The sequence below is a fragment of the Phyllobates terribilis genome, unplaced genomic scaffold (genome assembly GCF_046119375.1).
Source record: "Phyllobates terribilis strain yellow unplaced genomic scaffold, ASM4611937v1 Scaffold_1__5_contigs__length_1240528914, whole genome shotgun sequence".
Lineage (NCBI taxonomy): Eukaryota > Metazoa > Chordata > Amphibia > Anura > Dendrobatidae > Phyllobates > Phyllobates terribilis.
The window spans coordinates 294,480,602-294,502,847 of NW_027362761.1; the positions used below are offsets into that span (position 1 = coordinate 294,480,602).

At 45.8% G+C, this 22,246-nt stretch overlaps 1 protein-coding gene across 3 annotated transcripts in view; it reads right to left on the reverse strand.

Moving 5' to 3' along the window:
- TTC28 (tetratricopeptide repeat domain 28) overlaps positions 1-22,246 on the reverse strand; it is an 824,287-nt gene that overhangs the window by 148,569 nt on the left and 653,472 nt on the right. For all 3 annotated transcript variants that reach the window (XM_073673179.1, XM_073673184.1, XM_073673189.1), the window contains one exon: positions 18,889-19,029. In XM_073673179.1, the coding sequence (XP_073529280.1) occupies positions 18,889-19,029 (141 nt within the window). The remainder of the gene's footprint in view (positions 1-18,888; positions 19,030-22,246) is intronic.

Here is a 22,246-nt window from a genome sequence, read left to right on the forward strand (position 1 = left end):
ATACAGGAGGTTAACGGTTAGCACCATCTTCTTCTGTGAATTACAGTTTATAAGCAAACGCACAGAATAAAGCCTGGGAGCTCATTCAGCTTTACACGGGTTGTCTCATGGCAGCCACTGACGGCATATCACTAGGCTTTCCACTGCGAATAGGCAACCATGTGGAGATGACAACATGTGACACTGGCACAACACTTTTGTAGTGATGCTCCCACTTCATTTCAGGAACCGGTGAGGGTCATACAAAGTAGCATGTCTCGCTTGACATCACCTCAGTGTAAAGCCACGGCCCCACTATCAGTATTTAGCCAGTATTCGGTCAGTATTTTTTCTCCGGAGTGGGAGCCAAAACCAGGAGTGGGTGATAAATGCAGAATTGGTGACTTGTTTCTATTATACCTTTTCTCTGATTGTTCCTCACCTGGTTTTGGCTTCCACTCCTGAGAAAAATTACTGACCGAATACTGAGCAAATACTGATAGTGGGGCCATGGCCTAAATGTCAAGATCTTGAAATCTGTGCCCAACCCAACAAGAGCCCAACAACCAGTGGCATGGATGGTCCTAACTGTCATTGACAAGAAGTACAAAAGTGTTTCGAGGAGTTGTTTCCTACTTTTACTCCTCGGCCGACAACTTGTATCTAAATTGGTGCATAGGGCCTTACTGGATGTTAAAGCTTAGATGCAACTGAACAATGACCCCAAGCGTACTTCCAGAGTTGTGGCAAAATGGCTTAAAGGGGTATTCCCATTTCCAAGATCCTATCCCAATATGTAGTAGGTGTAATAATAGTAATATTAGCAAATATCTCCAATTAGAAATGTATACCTAAGGACCTGCGGTGCCTGCACATGAGGAAAGAGACATAGCGAATCAAAAATACTATACTACATTTCTAATTGGAGATATTTGCTAATATTATTATTATTACACCTACTACATATTGGGATAGGATCTTGGAGATGGGAATACCCCTTTAAGGACAAAAAAGTGACGTTAAAGGAGTGACTATTACTAATCCCTGACCTCAATCCTAAAGAAAATCAATGGGCAGAACTGAAAAGGTGTAGGAGAGCCAAGAGGCCCTCAAACCTGACTCAGGCACAGTAGTCCTGTCAGGAGGAATGAGCCAAAATTACAACAACCTATTGTGAGAAGCTTGTTGAAGGTTACCCGAAACGCGTGACTCAAGGTAGACAATGTAAAGGCATTGCTACCAAATACTAACCACCTGTATGTCAACTTCTGAGCCACTTGGAAAGTGATAAAAGGAATAATGGCAGAAATATATCATTGTCTATAGTATTATTCAGACATTTCACCTTCTTGAACTATGGTAGTGATCCCAGCTGACGAAAGAGAAGGAATGTGTACTAGGACAAGGTGTGTGTAAGCCTATGACTTTGTATACACACACAACCCACACACATTCTCTTGCAAATGTCGGCCTGTCACAGTTTCTCTAGTGCCAATTATCTAATTCCATCTCAAAATAAAAGAAAAAAACGTAAAATATATAAAGTCTTTCTGCTTTTGATCCAATTCGTGACTTAATACAGCGTGCGGCCACTTGATGATAAATTTGCTTTATGTAAAGGAAGCGGGATGTTAATGGGTGATTGCACAGTGTGTGTTAAGTGAAGGTTTTCATAAGGAAACGAGTGATAACAGCACTTTTCATTTCTGTACAAATTAAGTGATTAAATAATTATGTGTGAAATATCTTCATGAAGATGTTCACATAATGATGAAACTGCAGGAGATAGGAGCCTCCCGCGACACCTGGCTCTCTTCCAGCTAATCTAGTTGTAAGATTCATCAGAAAAATGGAGTCTGCACGGACATAAACAGCAGATGTTTGCCAGATGACGTCCAGATACTGTAATTGAATAAACACGGATACTGATTTATCCCAAGAATGGCAAGTACAATTCTTGCTCCCATATCGGCTTGGCAGAGTAGAAAAGCTAAGACAAAGGTCTGTGGAGACTATTCTCAGTCCTTAGTGCAGCGAGGTGCCGCTGGGTAAAAGGAAACTTACTGTCTCCGTCTAATTTACCATACAGAATGTACTTGGATCACTTGTAGATTTATTTGGACAAGACAAATATATTACTTTATCGTACAATTGAGTGCCTTTGTAAACAATATTGTTGCACATACCCTAAAGATGGCAATACACATGAGATAAGAAATTATTAGGAGCTATGTCATCTCAACATCACGCCACACATTTCGCCACGTAACCCTAAGCATCTATAATATAACGCTGCAAGCGTCCCTCTGTCTGAAGCCTCTATAGACAGAGCATGCACAACGCGCAGTCTGGCTCCAGACAGAAGAACGCATGGAGCAGTTACAGGTAATAGGAGTGTGTATGGCGCCGGAGATCGCGGGAGGAGCGTTGCCGTGGCGCCTCTCTTCTCGCCGGAGACCGGGGCAGGAGTGAAGGCGTCAGAGTCGGCGCATGCGCATAGCGCTATATGGCGCCATTTTACTGAAGACACATTTGCAGTGTGTCTTCAGCAAAATGGCGCCAGACAGCGCGGTATGGGCGCGTGCGTACTCCGGCGCCACACTCCTCCCCCGGCAGAACAGGATACCGCAGCGCTGGAGCACAGGGAAGAAAGGTGAGTATAAGTGTTTTTTTTGTATGTGTGCAGCGTGAAAGGGATGAGGGGGGCCACACATACCAGGATTGGGGGAAGAGGGGCACCATACATACCAGGATTGGGGGATGAGGGGACCATACATACCAGGATTGGGGGATGAGGGGACTATGTATACTAGGATGAGGGGTCAGGGGACCATGCATACCAGGATTGGGGGGTGAGGGGACCATGCATACCAGGGTTGGGGGTGAGGGGACCATGCATACCAGGATTGGGGGGTGAGGGGACCATGCATACCAGGATTGGGGGGTGAGGGGACCATGCATACCAGGATTGGGGGCTGAGGGGTACCATGCATACCAGAATTGGGGGATGAGGGGAGCCATGCATAACAGGACTGAGGATGAGGGGTGCCATGCATACCAGGATTGGGGGGTGAGGGGTGCATGCATACCAGCATCGGGGATGAGGAGTACCATGCATACCAGGCTAGGAATGTGGGGTACCATGCATACCAAGATGATGGATGGGGTGCCATGCATACCAGGATTGGGGATGAGGGGTGCCATGCATACCAGGATTTGGGATGAGAGGTGCCATGCTTACCAGGATAGGGATGAGGGGTACCATGCATACCAGGATAGGGATCTGGGGGGGCCATGCATACCAGGATTCGGATGAGAGGTACCATTCATACCAGGATGAGTGATGGGGTGCCATGTATACCAGGATAGGGATGAGGGGTACCATTCATACCAGGATGAGGGGTACCGTACATACCAGGATAGGGATGAGGGATGGGGCACCATGCATACCAGGATTGTGTATGAGGGAGCCATGCATACCAGGATGAGGGGCGCCATGCATGCCAGGATTGGGGATGAGGGATGCCATGCATACGAGGATTGGGGATGAGGGGTGCCATGCATTCTGGGATTGGGGGTGAGGGGTGCCATGCATACAGGATTGAGGGTGAGGGGTGCCATGCATACCAGGATTGGGGATGAGGGGTGCTATGCATACCAGGATTAGGGATGAGGGGTGCCATGCATACCAGGATTGGGGATGAGGGGTGCCATGCATAACAGGATTGGGGATGAGGGGTGCCATGCATAACAGGATTGGGGATGAGGGGTGCCATGCATACCAGGATTGGGAATGAGGGGTGCCATGCATACCAGGATTGGGGATGAGGGGTGCCATGCATACCAGGATTGGGGGTTAGGGGTGCAATGCATACCAGGATTGGGGGTGAGAGGGCCATGCATACCAGGATTAGTGGTGAGGGGTGCCATGCATACCAGGATTAGTGGTGAGGGGTGCCATGCATACCAGGATAGGGATGAGGCGTGCCATGCATACCAGGATAGGGATGGGGGCAGCACATAACAGGATGGAGGAACAGAAATGGGGAGCACAATTCCCAGGATGGGGGCAGCACAAATACCAGGATGGGAGCAGCACAAATACCAGGATGGGGGCAGCACATACCAGCATGAGAGACCATATACCAATAAAAATGCTCGCCACCAGGGCGTAGAACGGCTCAATAGCTAGTGACGTTGTAACTCTAGCCATAGTTGCGTGCTGCAGACATGGTAGGTGCCCATAAGCAATTATTAGGAGATATGTCGTGATCTCAATATCACGCCACACATTTCGCCAGGTATCCCTAGCCATAATATTATAACCCTAGCCATAGTTGTGTGCTGCAGACATGGTAGTTGGCCATAAGAAATTATTAGAAGCTATTTCGCAATCTCATCATCACGCCACACATTTCGCCACGTAGCCTTAGCCATAATATTATAACCCTAGCCATAGTTGCGTGCTGCAGACATGGTAGTTGGCCATAAGAAATTACTAGAAGCTATTTTGCAATCTCAATATCACGCCACACATTTTGCCACGTAGCCCTGGCCATAATGTCTGCATGCAAGTCTGTAATACGCAACTTATACAACATGTTGCAAAGCGACTCCCTTATTAATCACTAAATAAGATACAATGCGACATTCTGATTTTAATGTCAAGCAATACATATTCATGTTCCAGGACAGCCCTAGCCTTAGGTCTCTTCCTCTTAACTAGTGTTGAGCATTCCGATACTGAAATATCGGGTATCGTCCGATATTCGCGGTATCGGAATTCCGATACTTAATTCCGATACTTTTACAATATCGAATACCGGAATCGGAAGTTCCCATAATGCCTGCGCTCTGCAGTGTCTCTGAAGGATGACGAGCTGAATGGCAGCGCTCAGCTGCGATCCAGCCTGTCATCAGAATGCCATCCCAGCGTGAGAGAATTCTCCTGATTGTTTAAAAGCCGGCGGGCGGTAAAAAGCCGCCGGCTTTTAAACAATCACACAGCCCCATACTGCTTCCCCGCAGCCTCCCACCCCGATCCTCCGCTCCCCTCGCCACCTGCCATCCCGATTGTAAGTTAGGACCGGGCGGGGAGCGAAGGACCCGGGCGGGGAAGCCGGCAGTGAAAAGACTTCACCGCCGGCTTTCCGGTTCTGTGCTGCGCTTTCCCGCCGGTTATTTCAAATGAACAGCTGAGGTATCAGGTGATGCCGATCAGCTGTTCATTTGAAGTAGCCGCGGTGCCCTCAGAGGGTTCATGTGAGTTCATGCTTGACTGCATTGCATGAACTCACATGAACTTTCCCACGGTCGCACAGGTCAGCCTCACCTCCCAGACCCGTCATGATTAGTGTGTGTGGGTGTCTGTGCGATGTGTGCGGGTGTGCGCGGTGTCTGTGCGATGTCTGCGGGTGTTTGCGGTGTCTGTGCGATGTCTGCGGTGTCTGTGCGATGTCTGCCGGTGTCTGCGTGCAGGCAAACATAGCCGATGTGACACTACTACTCCCATTGGCCTATGTCTGTCCCCCGTCCACTCGTGCCAGCAGGATCAGCTCGATGGGAGCAGTAGTTCCCATCAGCCTGATCCTGCTATTTAAACTGCCCCATGGTCCCCAATAAATTTTAAATACATGTCATTGGTGGCCAGTGGTTACCTACAATAAATTAGTTTATACATTACCTGTCCCCGCCGATCGCCACCTAAAATAAAGTAAAAAATAAAAAACTACACCTATACTCACCTAGACACCTAATTCCCCGAAGCCATCGATTTCCTGTAATAAAATATAAAATAATAAAACACAACCTTATCCTTACCCCTCCGTAGTAGTCCACGAGTATCCCACGATGATCTCCAGTTTAGAGCAGCCACATAGAATGTGACCGCTCTGAACCGCTGCCGCTGCTAGAATGATGGGGCCGTAAAGCAGCCCCGTCATTGCATAAGCGGGTTCGCCGGAGTTCAGGCAGCGCTGCTCCGGTTAGCTGCTTTACGGCCCCGCTGTACCGTGAGAAATTCCCACGGTACAGCAGTGCCGTAAAGGAGGTCTCCGGAGCTGCGCTGACTGAATGCACTCCGGTGACCTCAGTCAGTGGCTCCCGCTGCCGTGAGCGGATGTGTTCCCGGCAGTGTGAGCTTACAGCAGCAATGACAGCTGTCACATCTCCAGATGTGACAGCTGTGCATTGGAGATCAGCGCAGGAACGTGGACAGGTAACTATTTTTTTTTAGTAAACTAAGAATTAAATAAAATGGTGTGTTTTATTTCAAATAAATTATTTTTTTCTGGGTGTAGTGTGTGTTTTTTTATTTTTAACACTTTGTAGGTTAGTAATGGGGGTGTCTTATAGACGCCCATCATTACTAACCTGGGCTTCATGGCAGCTGGCGCTGACATGAACCCCACCACTATTACCCCCTGCCACCGCACCAGGGCAGCGTGGAAGAGCGAGGCTAAGTGCCAGAATTGGCGCATCCTATGGATGCGCCATTTCTGGGGCGGTTGACGGCTGGTGTTTCTAGCCTGGGAGGGGGCCAATATTCATGGCACCCTTCCTGGGCTATTAATATCAGCCCCCAGCTGTCTGCCTAGCCTTTGCTAGCTATTAAATTAGGGGGGACCCCACGTCATTTTTTTGGGGGGGGTCCCCCATTTTAATAGCTAGTAAAGGCTAGGTATTCCGCTGGGGGCTGAAATTAGTAGCCTGGGAAGCTCCGTGGGTATTACCCACTTCCCAGGCTTCAAACATCTGCCCCAGCTGTCTGCTTAACCTCCGCTAGAGCCTAAAATTACGGGGAACCCTACGCCAATTATATTTTTAATAAATCCTTTATTTTAACACTAAATGACACTTGAGGGGTTAATAAAGATGCAGTCCCTAAATTATTATTTATTTTTTAATAAATTTTTCCCAAAAATTTTGACGTGGGCTTTGCCATATTTTTGTATGCCAGCCAGGTACAGCAGGCAGGAACGGGCTGCCCCCAACTCCCAGCTGCCTATTTGTACCTGGCCGGACACAACAATATAGGGAAGCCCATTTTTTTTTAATTATTTCATGAAATAATTAAAAAAAAATTGACGTGGGGCTTCGCACTATATTTGTTGTTATGCACACGCCCGGGCTGAGCGGCGTGTGCGTGTGATTGTAGTGATTCCACTGGACCATGAACCGGAGAGTGCCTGGAGGGGCGTGACTAAGTATCTGGCCGATCCGACCAAGATGGCACGACGGCATACGACGCCAGTGCACCAGGGAGAAACCGGGCAGAGGGACCAGGTGCTACTCCAGGTCAAACTCCGGACACGGGGGTTGACCCACACAGGGATTACTGGATCAGGCTGGTTAGGCTGGCGCACAGACTGGAGGGTATAGGCAGGCACGACTGGTATGCAGGCAGGCGGGTAAAGGCAAGCGCAGCTAGAGTGCAGACAGGGAGGCACTAGCAGGTAGGAACACAGGCGGGATAGGACCCAGTACACACTGGGACTCAGGAACAATACAGGTAGAGGGGTACAGGCAAGCACAGCTAGAGTGCAGACAGGGAGACACTAGCAGGTAGGAACACAGGCGGGATAGGACCCAGTACACACTGGGACTCAGGAACAGGCAGGTTAGGCTGGCACAGACTGGTGGATATAAGCAAACACGGCAGGTATGCAGATGGGTGGATACAGGCGAGTATGCAGGCAGGGAGGTACTGGCCGAAAGGACGGGCTGGAGCACAGAAAGGTTAAGACCCAGTACAGACTGGGTCACAGAACCGCAGATGCGGTAGACAACCACAGCAGAGAGGGAACGCCCGAAGCGGTGGGCAAGAACAGAGCAGGACAGGGCTGCAGGAGCAGCGAGCACAAGCAGGGCAGGACAGGACTGCCGGAGCAGCGGGCAGAAGCAGGGCAGGACAGGACAGGACTGCCGGAGCAGCGGGCAGAAGCAGGGCAGGACAGGACAGGACTGCCGGAGCAGCGGGCAGAAGCAGGGCAGGACAGGACTGCCGGAGCAGCGGGCAGAAGCAGGGCAGGACAGGACTGCCGGAGCAGCGGGCAGAAGCAGGGCAGGACAGGACTGCCGGAGCAGCGGGCAGAAGCAGGGCAGGACAGGACTGCCGGAGCAGCGGGCAGAAGCAGGGCAGGACAGGACTGCCGGAGCAGTGAGCAAGGAGTCAGAGCAGGCTAGAACCGCCGGAGCGGTAAGCAAAGGAGTCAGAGCAGACTAGAACCGCCGAAGCGGTGAGCAAAGGAGTAAGAGCAGGCTAGAACCGCCGGAGCGGTAAGCAAAGGAGTCAGAGCAGACTAGAACCGCCGGAGCGGTGAGCAAAGGAGTCAGAGCAGGCTAGAACCGCCGGAGCGGTGAGCAAAGGAGTCAGAGCAGGCTAGAACCGCCGGAGCGGTGAGCAAAGGAGTCAGAGCAGGCTAGGCTGAGTAGGGGGGACAGGGCTCTGTTCACACGGAACAGACAGGAAGGGAAAGGCAGAGCCAGACACCCACAGGGTACTTGCAGTGAAGTAGCGAGTGGACCACAAACTCACAAACGGGAGTACAGAGACAACAAGCAGGAGTTAGGTACGAGTTCAGACTCTGCAGAAAAAGGAAGGGAACGGACATAGAGGCAAAACAGGTAAAGGATAGGAGAGAGTTCAGACTGGAACTGAGTGTACGGAGGAGACCGACACTGCAGCGGGATACAGGAGCGGGTCTGGGAATACGGCCCCCAGAGAGGCAGGACGAACAGGCAAGGAGCGTGTTCAGACAGGACAGACAAGATACAGGAGCGGGTCTAGGTAATCAGCCCCTAGAAGGCGAGAGGAACAGGCTAGGAGCGTGTTCAGACAGGTCAGACAAGATACAGGAACAGGTCTAGGTAATCGGCCCCTAGAAGGCAGGAGGAACAGGCTAGGAGCGTGTTCAGACAGGTCAGACAAGATACAGGAACAGGTCTAGGTAATCGGCCCCTAGAAGGCAGGAGGAACAGGCTAGGAGCGTGTTCAGACAGGCCTGGAAATACAGCCTCCAGGAAAGGCAGACAAGAGAACACAGAACGGGACCTGGCACCTTCAGAGTGCAAGCACACACTGAAAGAAACACTATGCTCAGGCAGGGATAGATGGGCGCAGCTGAGCTATATACCAGGTGACAGACAGCAATAGGCTGAGGACGCACAAGAGGTGTGACCCACAGCAGGTACAAAAAGCAGGAAGTGATCGGGCGCCGCCCTTAAGCAGCAGAAACAGACACAAACAGACAGCATGGAGGGAAGCCAGAGAGACATTCTGGACAGGAGATCAAGTGCGCGCTCTTGCACAGTGGGAGATGGACCACTATGCAAGGACGCCGCCAGGTATGTTACATTTGTGTCCAGCCAGGTACAGCAGGCAGGAATGGGCTGCCCCCAACCACCAGCTGCCTATTTGTACCTGGCCGGACACAACAATATAGGGAAGCCCTTTTTTCTTTTAATTATTTCATGAAATAATTAAAAAAAATTGACGTGGGGCTTCGCCCTGTTTTTGTGTCCAGCCAGGTACAACTAGGCAGCTGGGGGCTGGAATTCGCAGCGCTGGGAGGCCCAAGCTTTCTCGGCCACCCGCCCAGCAAATTGCAGCCCGCAGCCACCCCGGAAAATGGCGCGTTCATAGAAGCGCCATCTTCTGGCGCTGTACCCAACTCATCCAGGGCCCTGGTGCGGTGGCTCACTGGGTAATAAAGGGGTTAGGGCCAGCTTGGCATTATCAGCTGGCCCTAAGCCCGAAATTCATGGGGTCACGCCAATATTAGACATGACCGCCATGAATTTCTAATAAAGTATTTAAAAAAAACACAACACCCAGAAAAAAGTCCTTTAATTGAAATAAACATACAATTCTTTATTGTTCTAAATTAAACCATACTTACCATCACACCCATTCCAGCTGAAGCCAACGATCTCCTGCAATAAAAGAAAAATAATAAACCAACCTCATCCTTACCTTTCCATGGTTCCCACGACAGCTTCAGCTCTGCTACATCGAGATGACAGGCTGGACCGCAGCAGAACGCTGCCATCCAGCCTGTCATCCCGCAGACACTGAGAAGCGCAGGCATGCTTGCGCTCCTCAGTGTCTCGCTGTGACGGCATAAAGATGAGCCGAGGTCATGTCCAATGAACTCAGCTGACCTCATGCACGTCACTGACAACCGGCATGGATTTATATACTGTGACCAAAAGAATGGTAAAAAATAAAAAATAAATATATACTTACCCTCTGATGGCCCCCGGTGTCTTGTTTCCCTCCGTCCTGGCTGCCGGCAGCAGTACACTGAAGGACCTGCCGAAGTCAGCGTCGCGTGACCCGTCACATGACTATGACGTCAGCGCAGGTCCTTCAGTCCATCACGATCTGCTGGCATGAAAGGACAAGTTCAGTGGGTGCCGTCAGAAGGTTAATATAATCTTTATTTTTTATTTTATTCTTTTTTTTACAGTTTCTATGGTACCCGGGTCCGGAGGAGAGTCTCCTCTCCTCTAGACCTGGGTACCATCCGCACAATAGAACGCATGGAATGCGCATCTACATATACAGTGATGCGTAATCCATGCGATCTAATGCAAGTCAATGGCGGCGAAAACGCAGCACTTCCGCAAAATAATTGGTAGTGCTGCGTTTTTTTCCGTAATGATAATCCGCAGCGGAAATTTCCGCAGCATGTGCACAGCACATGCGGATTATCATTGGGGGACATGGCAGACCTTCTACCATGCGTTTTTTAGCGTTTCTGCAGCATTTTTGCCGCTGCGGAAACGCTTAAAAAATGCATCGTGGGCACACAGCCTTATAGTGCCATATGCACAGTTCTAGATATGTATCATATGTATGTAAAAAGACACAAATAACCCAGAACCAGCAAAAAATGAAAGTCCGTACTATAACTAGAAGGTTATCGTGGTTCCTGCAAATGATATTCTTTATATAATGAAAAAATATACAATATCCAAATATACTTTCTGTATTAAAAATATCAATAAGGATGAATGTGTAGTAATTAGTTTTGGTATAACTGATTATAACCTCCGTATGGTCTACTCAGATGTCCTCTGCAATGCAATGTAGAAGACTAAGTGGAGTGTCTTATTCTGCAAGCATTCACATACCAGCACCCACAGTTTTAAACAACCGATGCTTAAGAAAAAAAAATGGCAGCTAGTTTGTCTGATTGAAGATTCTGCTCGGGTTTTTAGATATCGCCTATTAAAATGCCTCCTATAACAGGTTCCACTCATGAAAGTTAATAGCCCAGAGTTCTCCCACATACACCCAAACGGCAATGTCTGAATCACTGCTAAACTAATATCCTCTAAATGGGGAGCAGAAAACACACAACTTTATGCTCCATCTCATATAAACCACAATAGATAACCAGATAATTGCTTGCTGAAAACTCAGCACAATACGTCTGGGTCCCTAATAAGTAGAAGATAGTAAAATATTTGGATGATAACTTATAAGACCTATTAAACTGTCTCTAAGAGAAAGCAGCTTTGAGTTATCATCTAGTGACCCGGCCCTAGATCAATACAATCATTATAAATTCCTTTCAATTTGTATTTACGTGGACAAAAAAAAAAAAAACTTCTATGAAACACATTAAAGTACACCTTGTAGTAATTCATTAGTGAAAAGCTCATTATCATTAGAAAGGTAGCTTCAGACCTGACAATGCTAATTGATATTCTAAGGATGTCATTTTTATTAGCTGATATCTTCAAGGTAAAAATAGTGTTTTCTTACTGACATATTATAGGACATCAGAAGTCTAAAGAGCAAACACAGTCATGCGTTTTCAGCATATATACAGTACAGACCAAAAGTTTGGACACACCTTCTCATTTAAAGATTTTCTGTATTTCCATGATTATGAAAATTGTACATTCACACTGAAGGCATTAAAACTATGAATTAACACATGTGGAATTATATACTTAACAAAAAAGTGTGAAGCAACTGAAAATATGTCTCATATTCTAGGTTCTTCAAAGTAGCCACCTTTTGCTTTGATGACTGCTTTGCACACTCTTGGCATTCTCTTGATGAGCTTCAAGAGGTAGTCACCGGAAATGGTTTTCACTTCACAGGTGTGCCCTGTCAGGTTTAATAAGTGGGATTTCTTGCCTTATAAATAGGGTTGGGACCATCAGTTGTGTTGTGCAGAAGTCTGGTGGATACACAGCTGAAAGTCCTACTGAATAGACTGTTAGAATCAGTATTATAGCAAGAAAAAAGCAGCTAAGTAAAGAAAAACGAGTGGCCATCATTACTTTAAGAAATGAAGGTCAGTCAGTCTGAAAAATTGGGCAAACTTTGAAAGTGTCCCCAAGTGCAGTTGCAAAAACCATCAAGTGCTACAAAGAAGCTGGCTCACATGAGGACCGCCCCAGGAAAGGAAGACCAAGAATCACCCCTGCTTCTGAGGATAAGTTTATTCGAGTCACCAGCCTCAGAAATTGCAGGTTAACATCAGCTCAGATTAGAGACCAGGTCAATGTCACACAGATTTCTAGCAGCAGACATATCTCTACAATAACTGTTAAGAGGAGACTTTGTGCAGCAGGCCTTCATGGTAAAATAGCGGCTAGGAAACCACTGCTAAGGACAGGCAACAAGCAGAAGAGACTTGTTTGGGCTAAAGAACACAAGGAATGAACATTAGATCATTGGAAATCTGTGCTTTGGTCTGATGAGTCCAAATTTGAGATCTTTGGTTCCAACCACCGTGTCTTTGTGCGACGCAGAAAAGGTGAATGGATGGACTCTACATGCCTGGTTCCCACCGTGAAGCATGGAGGGGGAGGTGTGATGGTGCGGGGGTGCTTTGCTGGTGACACTGTTGGGGATTTATTCAAAATTGAAGGCATACTGAACCAGCATGGCTACCACAGCATCTTGCAGCGGCATGCTATTCCATCAAGTTTGCGTTTAATTGGACCATCATTTATTTTCAACAGGACAATGACCCCAAACACACCTCCAGGCTGTGTAAGGGCTATTTGACCAAGAAGGAGAGTGATGGGGTGCTACTCCAGATGACCTGGTCTCCAGTCACCAGACCTGAACCGAATCGAGATGGTTTGGGGTGAGCTGGACTGCAGAGTGAAGGCAAAAGGGCCAACAAGTGCTAAGCATCTCTGGAAACTCCTTCAAGATTGTTGGAAGACCATTTCCGGTGACTACCTCTTGAAGCTCATCAAGAGAATACCAAGAGTGTGCAAAGCAGTCATCAAAGCAAAAGGTGGCTACTTTGAAGAACCTAGAATATAAGACATATATTTTCAGTTGTTTCACACTTTTTTGTTAAGTATATAATTCCACATGTGTTAATTCATAGTTTTGATGCCTTCAGTGTGAATGTACAATTTTCATAGTCATGAAAATACAGAAAAATCTTTAAATGAGAAGGTGTGTCCAAACTTTTGGTCTGTACTGTATACACTACCGTTCAAAAGTTTGGGTCACCCAGACAATTATGTAAAAAGTATGAAAACTCATACTTTTATTTATCAAATAAGTTGCAAAATGAATAGAAAATTTAGTCCAGACATTGACAAGGGTAGAAATAATGATTTGTATTTGAAAGAATAACTTTCTCCTTCAAACTTTGCTTTCGTAAAAGAATGCTCCCTTTGCAGCAATTACAGCATTGCAGACCTTTGGCATTCTATCTGTTAATTTGCTTAGGTAATCTTGAGAAATTTCCCCCCAATGCTTCCTGAAGCCCCTCTCACAAGTTGGATTGGCTTGATGGGCACTATTTGCGTACCATACGGTCAAACTGCTCCCACAACAGCTCAATGGGGTTGAGATCTGGTGACTGCACTGGCCACTCCATTACAGATAGGGAAGAAGCAAGCAGCTGGTATTCTAAATAGTTCATGCATAATTTGGAGGTGTGCTTTGGGTCATTGTCCTGTTGTAGGATGAAATTGGCTCCAATCAAGCGCTGTCCACAAGGTATGGCATGGTGTTGCAAAATGGAGTGATAACTTTCCTTATTCAAAATCCCATTTACCTTGTACATATCTCCCACTTTACCAGCACCAAAGCAACCGCAGACCTTCACATTACCTCCACCATGCTTGACAGATGGCGTCAGGCACTCTTCCAGCATCTTTTCAGTTGTTCTGCGTCTCACAAATGTGCTTCTGTGTGATCCAAACACCTCAAACTTTGATTAGTCTGTCCATAAAACTTTTTTCCAATCTTTCTCTGTCCAATGTCTGTGTTCTTTTGTCCATATTAATCTTTTCCTTTCATTGGCCAGTCTCAGATATGGCTTTTTTGTTGCCACTTTGCCCTGAAGGCCAGCATCCCGGAGTCGCCTCTTCGCTGTAGACGTTGACACTGGCGTTTTGCGTGCACTATTGAATGAAGCTGCCAGTTGAGGAGCTGTGAGGTGTCGATTTCTCAAACTAGAGACTCTAATGTACTTGTCTTGTTGCTCAATTGTGCAGCGGGGCCTCCCACTTCTCTTTCTACTCTGGTTAGAGCCTGTTTGTGCTCTCCTCTGAAGGGAGTAGTAGACACAGTTGTACGAAAACTTCAGTTTCTTGGCAATTTCTCGCATGGAATAGCCTTCATTTCTAAGAACAAGAATAGACTGTCGAGTTTCACATAAAAGTTGTCTTTTTCTGGCCATTTTGAGAGGTTCATAGAACAAACAAATGTAATGCTCCAGATTCTCAACTAGCTCAAAGGAAGGTCAATTTTATAGCATCTCAAATCAGCCAAACCGTTTTCAGCTGGGCTAACATACTTGTGCAAGGGTTTTCTAGGGTTTTCTAAACATCCATTAGCCTTCTTACACAGTTAGCAAACACAATGTACCATTAAAACACTGGAGTGGTGGTTGTTGGAAATGGGCCTCTATACACCTATGTAGATATTGCAAAAAAACAAGACGTTTGCTGCTAGAATAGTCATTTACCACATTAACAATGTATAGAGGGTATTTCTGATTAATTTAATGTTAGCTTCATTGAAAAAAAATGTGCTTTTCTTTCAAAAATAATGAAATTTCTAAATGACCCCAAACTTTTGAACGGTAGTGTATATAGTGTATACATATGAGAGCTAAAGATCTAAGGTTGTACATGATGATTACATACTAGAATAATACTGGAGTCCTGTATGTATACAGAAAGATTATCCATGTGTAACATAAAAGGATGTTAAAATAAATAAGAAAACATTTTTTGCTTGATGTCAGTAAATTAACAGATTACTAAGACAGAGGGAGAAAGCTACAGAGTTGTACACTGAGGACAAGTTTATCGAGTCTCTACTATGTAAATATCATCAGTTTACAAGGCCATGTTCACACGTTCAGTATTTGGTCAGTATTTTACTTCAGTATCAGCCAAAACCAGGAGTGGGTGATAAATACAGAAGTGGTGACGTGTTTCTATTATTCTTTTCCTCTGATTGTTCCACTCCTGATTTTGGCTTACAAATACTGATGTAAAAAACTCACCAAATACTGAACGTGTGAACGTGGCCTTACCTTAGTGCCCACGATGCAGAAATGAAACAGAAATTTTCCTGAGCATTTCTGCATCTCCTTGGCAGAAAAACGCATGCGGTTTTTACATGCGTTTTTGACGCGTATTTGACGTGTTTTTGCATGCGTATTTGCCATGCGTATTTCCAATGCATTGTATAGGCAAATACGCATGCAGAAACGCACAAGAATTGGTCATGTCCTTATTTTTTCTGCGAGTAAAATCTGCGCAGAAAAAATCCTGACCATGTGCACAGAACTTGCAGAATGTCATAGGAAGTCATGGGATAAGGTATGCAATGCATTTCTGGAACGTTTACGCGCTGCAAATACGCACCAAAAAACGCATAAAAAACGCATCGTGGGCACACAGCCTTAGAGTTTTTGGTGATTTCTCAATACATGGGTAGTCAGTTAGGCCATGTTCCCACATAGCACATTTCATTTGTGGGTTTTTTTGTGCAGAAAATCTGTACAAGTAAAAAGGATGAGATTTCATGAAAACTCGTGTCTGCTGTGCATCTAAAGGGAACATGTTATGCTTTTTTTTACCTGCAGATATGGGGTTAATTCGCAGGTTAATAGCATTCTGAAGCCATGTGGATGCTTCACTGAGCCACCGTCTTCGGGGAGGAAATTAACTTTATTCCTCCCGCAGCCTCGTGTTTCAGTCATAGAGGTGCGGCCAGGTGGCTTCAGTCACCACTGTGTGCATAGTGAGCGGCAGCCCTAACTACGCCACGGCATTGACGGACAGCCAACTCAGCATTAGAGTGGCTACAGCCACAGTGAACGGTGTCTGAAGCTGCGCCAGCTCACCCCTATGACTGAAAGTCCAAGGCTGCTGGGAGGAATAAAGTTCACTTACTCCCGGCAGCGGGGCTCTCAGTGCAGGCACTGGGCAGCTTCAGAACGCTGTTAAACAGCAGATTAACATCATATCTGCAGGTTAATAGCGTTTTTTTACGCTTTAAACATGCTGGTGAGCTCTGCGTTTTTTAGTGTGGAATCAAATGTTTCCTGTACTAAAGATACATTAAAAAATGCTGCTTCAAACCTGCAGCAAAAACACATCAAATGAAGGGGAAAACATAGCAAAAACGCAATAATCATAAAAGATTGTTATTGCATATTTTAGTGTTGGCACCTGCAGAAAACATGTGGATAAAAGCAGAAAAAAGCAGCATTTACATTACGTGCGGACACGGCCGAACAGAAGTTGCATGTCAGCCACTTCCATCATGTACAGCAGAAGTCCCCAACCGCCGGTCCGCGGACCAGGACCGGGCCGTTGGGGTTTTTCAGCCGGTCCGCGGCGCCGCTGACAGCTAGCTCCGCGGTCCTGCGCCTGGTCAGAGCTCGCTCTGTGTGGATTTATAATGTTTTCTGCCATAGCCGTGACAGCTCGCAGCTCCTGGCAGAGAACATTATGCAGGACGGGGTGGGGCGTCGGGCGGGTCTTAGTGACGCGGCCCTCCACAGCACAGCATGGTGTGTTCCTGACGGGGTGGGGCGGCAGGCTCTCCTCACTGACACGCCCCCGGCAGAACATGTTATGTGGGGCGTGCTGGGGCAGCAGACTGGCTTCAGTGACGCGGCTCCCGGTACCGGTGTTCAGTGTGTAGCGCTGCTAAGCAGCAGCGCTGTATACACTGACGCTCAATGTACAATGCTGCTACTTAGCAGCGCTGTACACCGAGGTCCCGCCAGCATCCTCCCCATACAGCTCCACCCCTCCATAACCCCACCCCCATATGACCAAAGCCCCGCCCCCACCCCCACCGGGCCATGGAAAACTGGTCTTCCTTATAGCCGGTCCCTGGTGCAAAAAAGGTTGGGGACCTCTGATGTACAGGATTTCTGAGTGACGACGCTGTGTCATCTCTGGTTGGACTCCTGCAGCTATTGTAGATAACACTGTACATTTTATAAATTAGTTCCTGTGTTTTTGGTAATTTGTTAAGGACAATGAACATGCCCAATCTATCTCTAAAAGTATTGCTACTGATAATTCTGTAAATAAAAGCATTATAGGAGTGATACCTTTATAATTGCAAGCTTGGAGATCACAGAGGCCCCTTCATCAGGCTTTTGGCCAATAAAGATATCACTCTTAGGCTGTGTGCCCACTATGCGTTTTTCAAGCGGTTTTACAGCGGAATTTCCGCAGCGAAAACGCTTAAAAAACACTTGGTAATAAGTGCCCCATGGTCCCCAATGATAATCCGCATGTGCTGTGCACATGCTGCGGAAATTTCCGCTGCGGATTATCATTGGGGAACATGGCAGACCTTCTACCATGTGTTTTTTAAGCGTTTCTGCAGAGTTTTTGCCGCTGCGGAAACGCTTAAAAAACGCATCGTGGGCACACAGCCTTATTCTTTTTTTTTAACTATTACTTGGTCACACTATATAAATTCATGCCGGTTGCATGGATTTATATAGTGTGACCAAGTTGTCAAGCACTTTCCAAGTGATGCTAAAATCTCTTGGAAAAGCGCTTGATACCCCGCATGTAGAAATGCATGTGAAGAAAGCTTGACAAACGCTTCTGCCTGGCAGGAAAAAAACACATGTAAAATACGCATGCGTTTTTCCTGCCAGGGAGAAGCGGAAAAAATATGCAGCATTTCTGCATCGTGGGCACTTAGCCTAACAATATTTTTGTCTTTTTTGACATAAAAGTATTTAATGCACATAGATTTTTCTGGCTAACATGGCATCACAAGATAATTTTTTTATCTTACATCATTATAATAAAACTGTAAGTTATGTCTTTGTTAAGAATCTGAGAAAAATAAATGGATATAAAGTCTATGCCTATTGCATTCTATGGGCTTTGTATTTGGGATCCAGGAATGAAAGCACTAGGGCACAAGTGTGAAATAGTAACATCCTATATGATAAATACCAAAAAGGATATTATCTATCAAACAGTCTTGTAATGAAGGTTCATTTTTCTAAGCATCCGGTGTGTACCAGGCACAAATCCTAGAGATTCACCAGTGACTGAGAAGGGAGAGAAGGTTCTTACCCATTATAATGTAAAATATGAGGGAGCAGAACAGATTGCTGTTCTATGGATAATTAGATCTGCTCAAAGAAGCCAATTAAGTTCCATGGTGAGTTATGCAGAACTCTCATAATAGTTGCGATAAAGAACAATTTCATAATAATAACATTTGCATTTTATAGAGAGCAGATCCTCTGTAGCTGCAAAATGTCTCCACTAATTGACTTGCACTGAAAGCCGTATCAGGGGGATAGAGCGGTCAAAACTGACAAAATCCTGCAACGGAATTACTCTGCACTGTTTAATGTGCAGCGCTCTCATGCACGCTACCCCCGCTAACGCACCTGTAGCACCACCTACCTGTTGAAGGTGTTGTTTCTGCTAACCATCCTTAGGAATCCTGTTGGGTCGGTTACAGAATTCATTTTGTTGTTAAGATCATCATATTGCTGGTCCATATAATCTCCTGCCTCACTCTCGGTCTCGCTGCTTGCACAAGTCCTAGAGATAAAACAGACAATGTTACATCTTAAACATGCTTGACAGAATTTAATTTGCTTTCCTTTAAAGACATGCTGATAGGAAATTATATCACTCTAAGCAGTAAAGTCTGAAGGATATTAAAAGTGATAGAGCATCTAATAAACAGTCTACAACTGAGTAAGCAGCACATTTTACAACATAAGATCAGAGCAAAATATGAGAATGCTGAAAATCTGAACTATTCGCAGAAAATATTGTTTTCTTTGGTTCAATAGGAGTACAGAAATTAAATGGTTAATAGGATAAATAGTTACAGGCCACTTCTTATTTACTGTAGTCCTTGACCTTTCATTACTACGTGTCTGCTCAATCATTTTCTACTGGGTCCTCACTAGCCAGAACACAGTGATCCCTCTCCTTCACCACTGATCGTAGTCCATGCCAAGTTTAGTTAAAATTTACCTCGATTACTATTATCAATTGTGAACCCAATAGAAAATAAGTTTATTAAATGCATTTATTTTTTACTGAAACAGGGTTTCACCAAAACTTCTGAACAACTTAGCTTCTGTAACCTTTATGTATCACTGTTATTTTCTATAGCCTCTATGTATCATAATACATTCAGTAGACTTTCTGTATTACAATACATTCTGTACCCTATATGCATCACAATGCATGTAGCTACTAGGTTTCACAATATAATTTGTAGCCTAAATGGATCAGAATACGTTCTGTAGCCTCTACGTAACACAATACATTCAGTAGCCCCTAGGTATCATAAAATATTCTGTAGCCTCTAGGTATCACAGTACGTTCTGTAGGCTCTATGTATCACAATACATTCTATAGCCTAAATGTACCACAATACATTCTGTAGCCTCAATGTACCACAAAACATTTTCTAGCCTCTATGTACCACAATATATTCTGTAGCCTATATGGATCACAATACATTCTGTAGCCTGTATTGATCACAATACATTCTGCAGCCTCTATGTTTTCCAACACACTCTTAGCCTACTGTGGAATAAAGTGCAGGCCTTATAATAGCAGGGTCTATGGCCCTTATCTCACCCTGCACGATCTTCTAAGCTGATTTATGAACAATTTAAACTTGACCTCTGATGTAGTCATAAATGAGCCTCAGCGTAGAAGATCATTTAGGGGAGTAGAACTTTCCCAATGTTATATGGCTATAATGGATACTGTATCAACGTTCTGCTTTTTATATCTTCCAAAAGATATTTCCATTTAATACTAGAATGAGATGTCACAAATGTAAAGGGCTGGGAATTTAGAACATTTTTCATATTCAGCAATGTACAGATTGATGATATGGGCTCCTAATGCATTTCATAGTGTAACATGATAATGTAATTACTGTATAGGTCATCTCTGCGGATATAAACCTGAGAATATAGACAAGCTCTATGTGTGACATGTTTCGCAGTGTTTGCTTCTATTTCTTAATCCCAGTGCTTCCTTGAGATCTCATAAATTGTGAAAAATGTATGAAGTGCACTAAATTATGCATGCAAACAAAAAAAAAAATCCTCCACGCAGATGCATTATAAATTTCATCAGTGATATACTGAGCAATGTACTGTAACCATGTATGAACGTCAAGCAATGGAGGGCTGGATATTAATGCCTGTTTCACAGGTATGCAAATTGACTCTTTAGACAGGCAGAGGACTTAAACTCTGGTGCCACCTATTGGTAGTAGAGTAGCAATCCTAAAAGTCAATATCGACCCTTTAACGAGACTTGTCATATGACTTAGGGCAGTGCTGGCGAACCTATGGCACGTGTGCCAGAGTGGGCACGCAGAGCCCTCCTAAGGGCATGCGCGCCATCGCCGCAGCACTAGCACTCCTGGACCAGGACCTGGCCCGGCGGGTGAGTACTCGGAGCCCACCGACGCCAGTCCCCACTTCAGCTAGATGTGCGCTCTCTGACACACATCTAGCTGAAGTGTATTGCAGCGCACGAGTTGCCAGGCCCATGCGCCGCAATACACGCTGCTGGCCAATCAGAGGCCAGCAGCTGATATCAGCGCACAAGCGACCGGGCACAAGGCAGTGACGTCATGCGCCTCATCGCTAGGACCCTGGAGTCAGCTGCCGGCTACAGGAGAGGACGCTGCGCGGGAGAAGAAGGAACGTGAGTAGGAGTGTTTGTTATGTTTTTTGTTTTTAATATGAACAGCGGTGCCAGCAGGATGGATTAGGGTGTGGAAAGGGGGTGGATGACAGCAATATATACTGTACAAGGAATGGGGGGTGGGAGGAGGTAACAGCAATATATAAATGGAATGGGGGGGCGGGAGGGGGGAACAGCAATATATAAATGGAATGGGGGGAGACAGCAATATATACATGGAATGGGGGGCGGGAGGGGGGAACAGCAATATATAAATGGAATGGGGGGGGACAGCAATATATACATGGAATGGGGGGGACAGCAATATATACATGGAATGGGGGGTGAGGGAAAGAGCATATATACATGGAATGGGCGGGAAAGAGCATATATACATGGAATGGGAGGGAAAGAGCATATATACATGGAATGGGGGGGAGAGCATATATACATGGAATGGGAGGGAAAGAGCATATATACATGGAATGGGGGGGAGAGCATATATACATGGAATGGGAGGGAAAGAGCATATATACATGGAATGGGAGGGAAAGAGCATATATACATGGAATGGGGGGTGAGGGAAAGAGCATATATACATGGAATGGGGGGTGAGGGAAATAGCATATATACATGGAATGGGGGGGGAGCATATATACATGGAATGGGAGGGAAAGAGCATATATACATGGAATGGGAGGGAAAGAGCATATATACATGGAATGGGGGGGAGAGCATATATACATGGAATGGGAGGGAAAGAGCATATATACATGGAATGGGAGGGAAAGAGCATATATACATGGAATGGGGGGTGAGGGAAAGAGCATATATACATGGAATGGGAGGGAAAGAGCATATATACATGGAATAGGGGGTGAGGGAAAGAGCATATATACATGGAATGGGGGGTGAGGGAAATAGCATATATACATGGAATGGGGGGGGGAGCATATATACATGGAATGGGAGGGAAAGAGCATATATACATGGAATGGGAGGGAAAGAGCATATATACATGGAATGGGGGGTGAGGGAAAGAGCATATATACATGGAATGGGAGGTGAGGGAAAGAGTATATATACATGG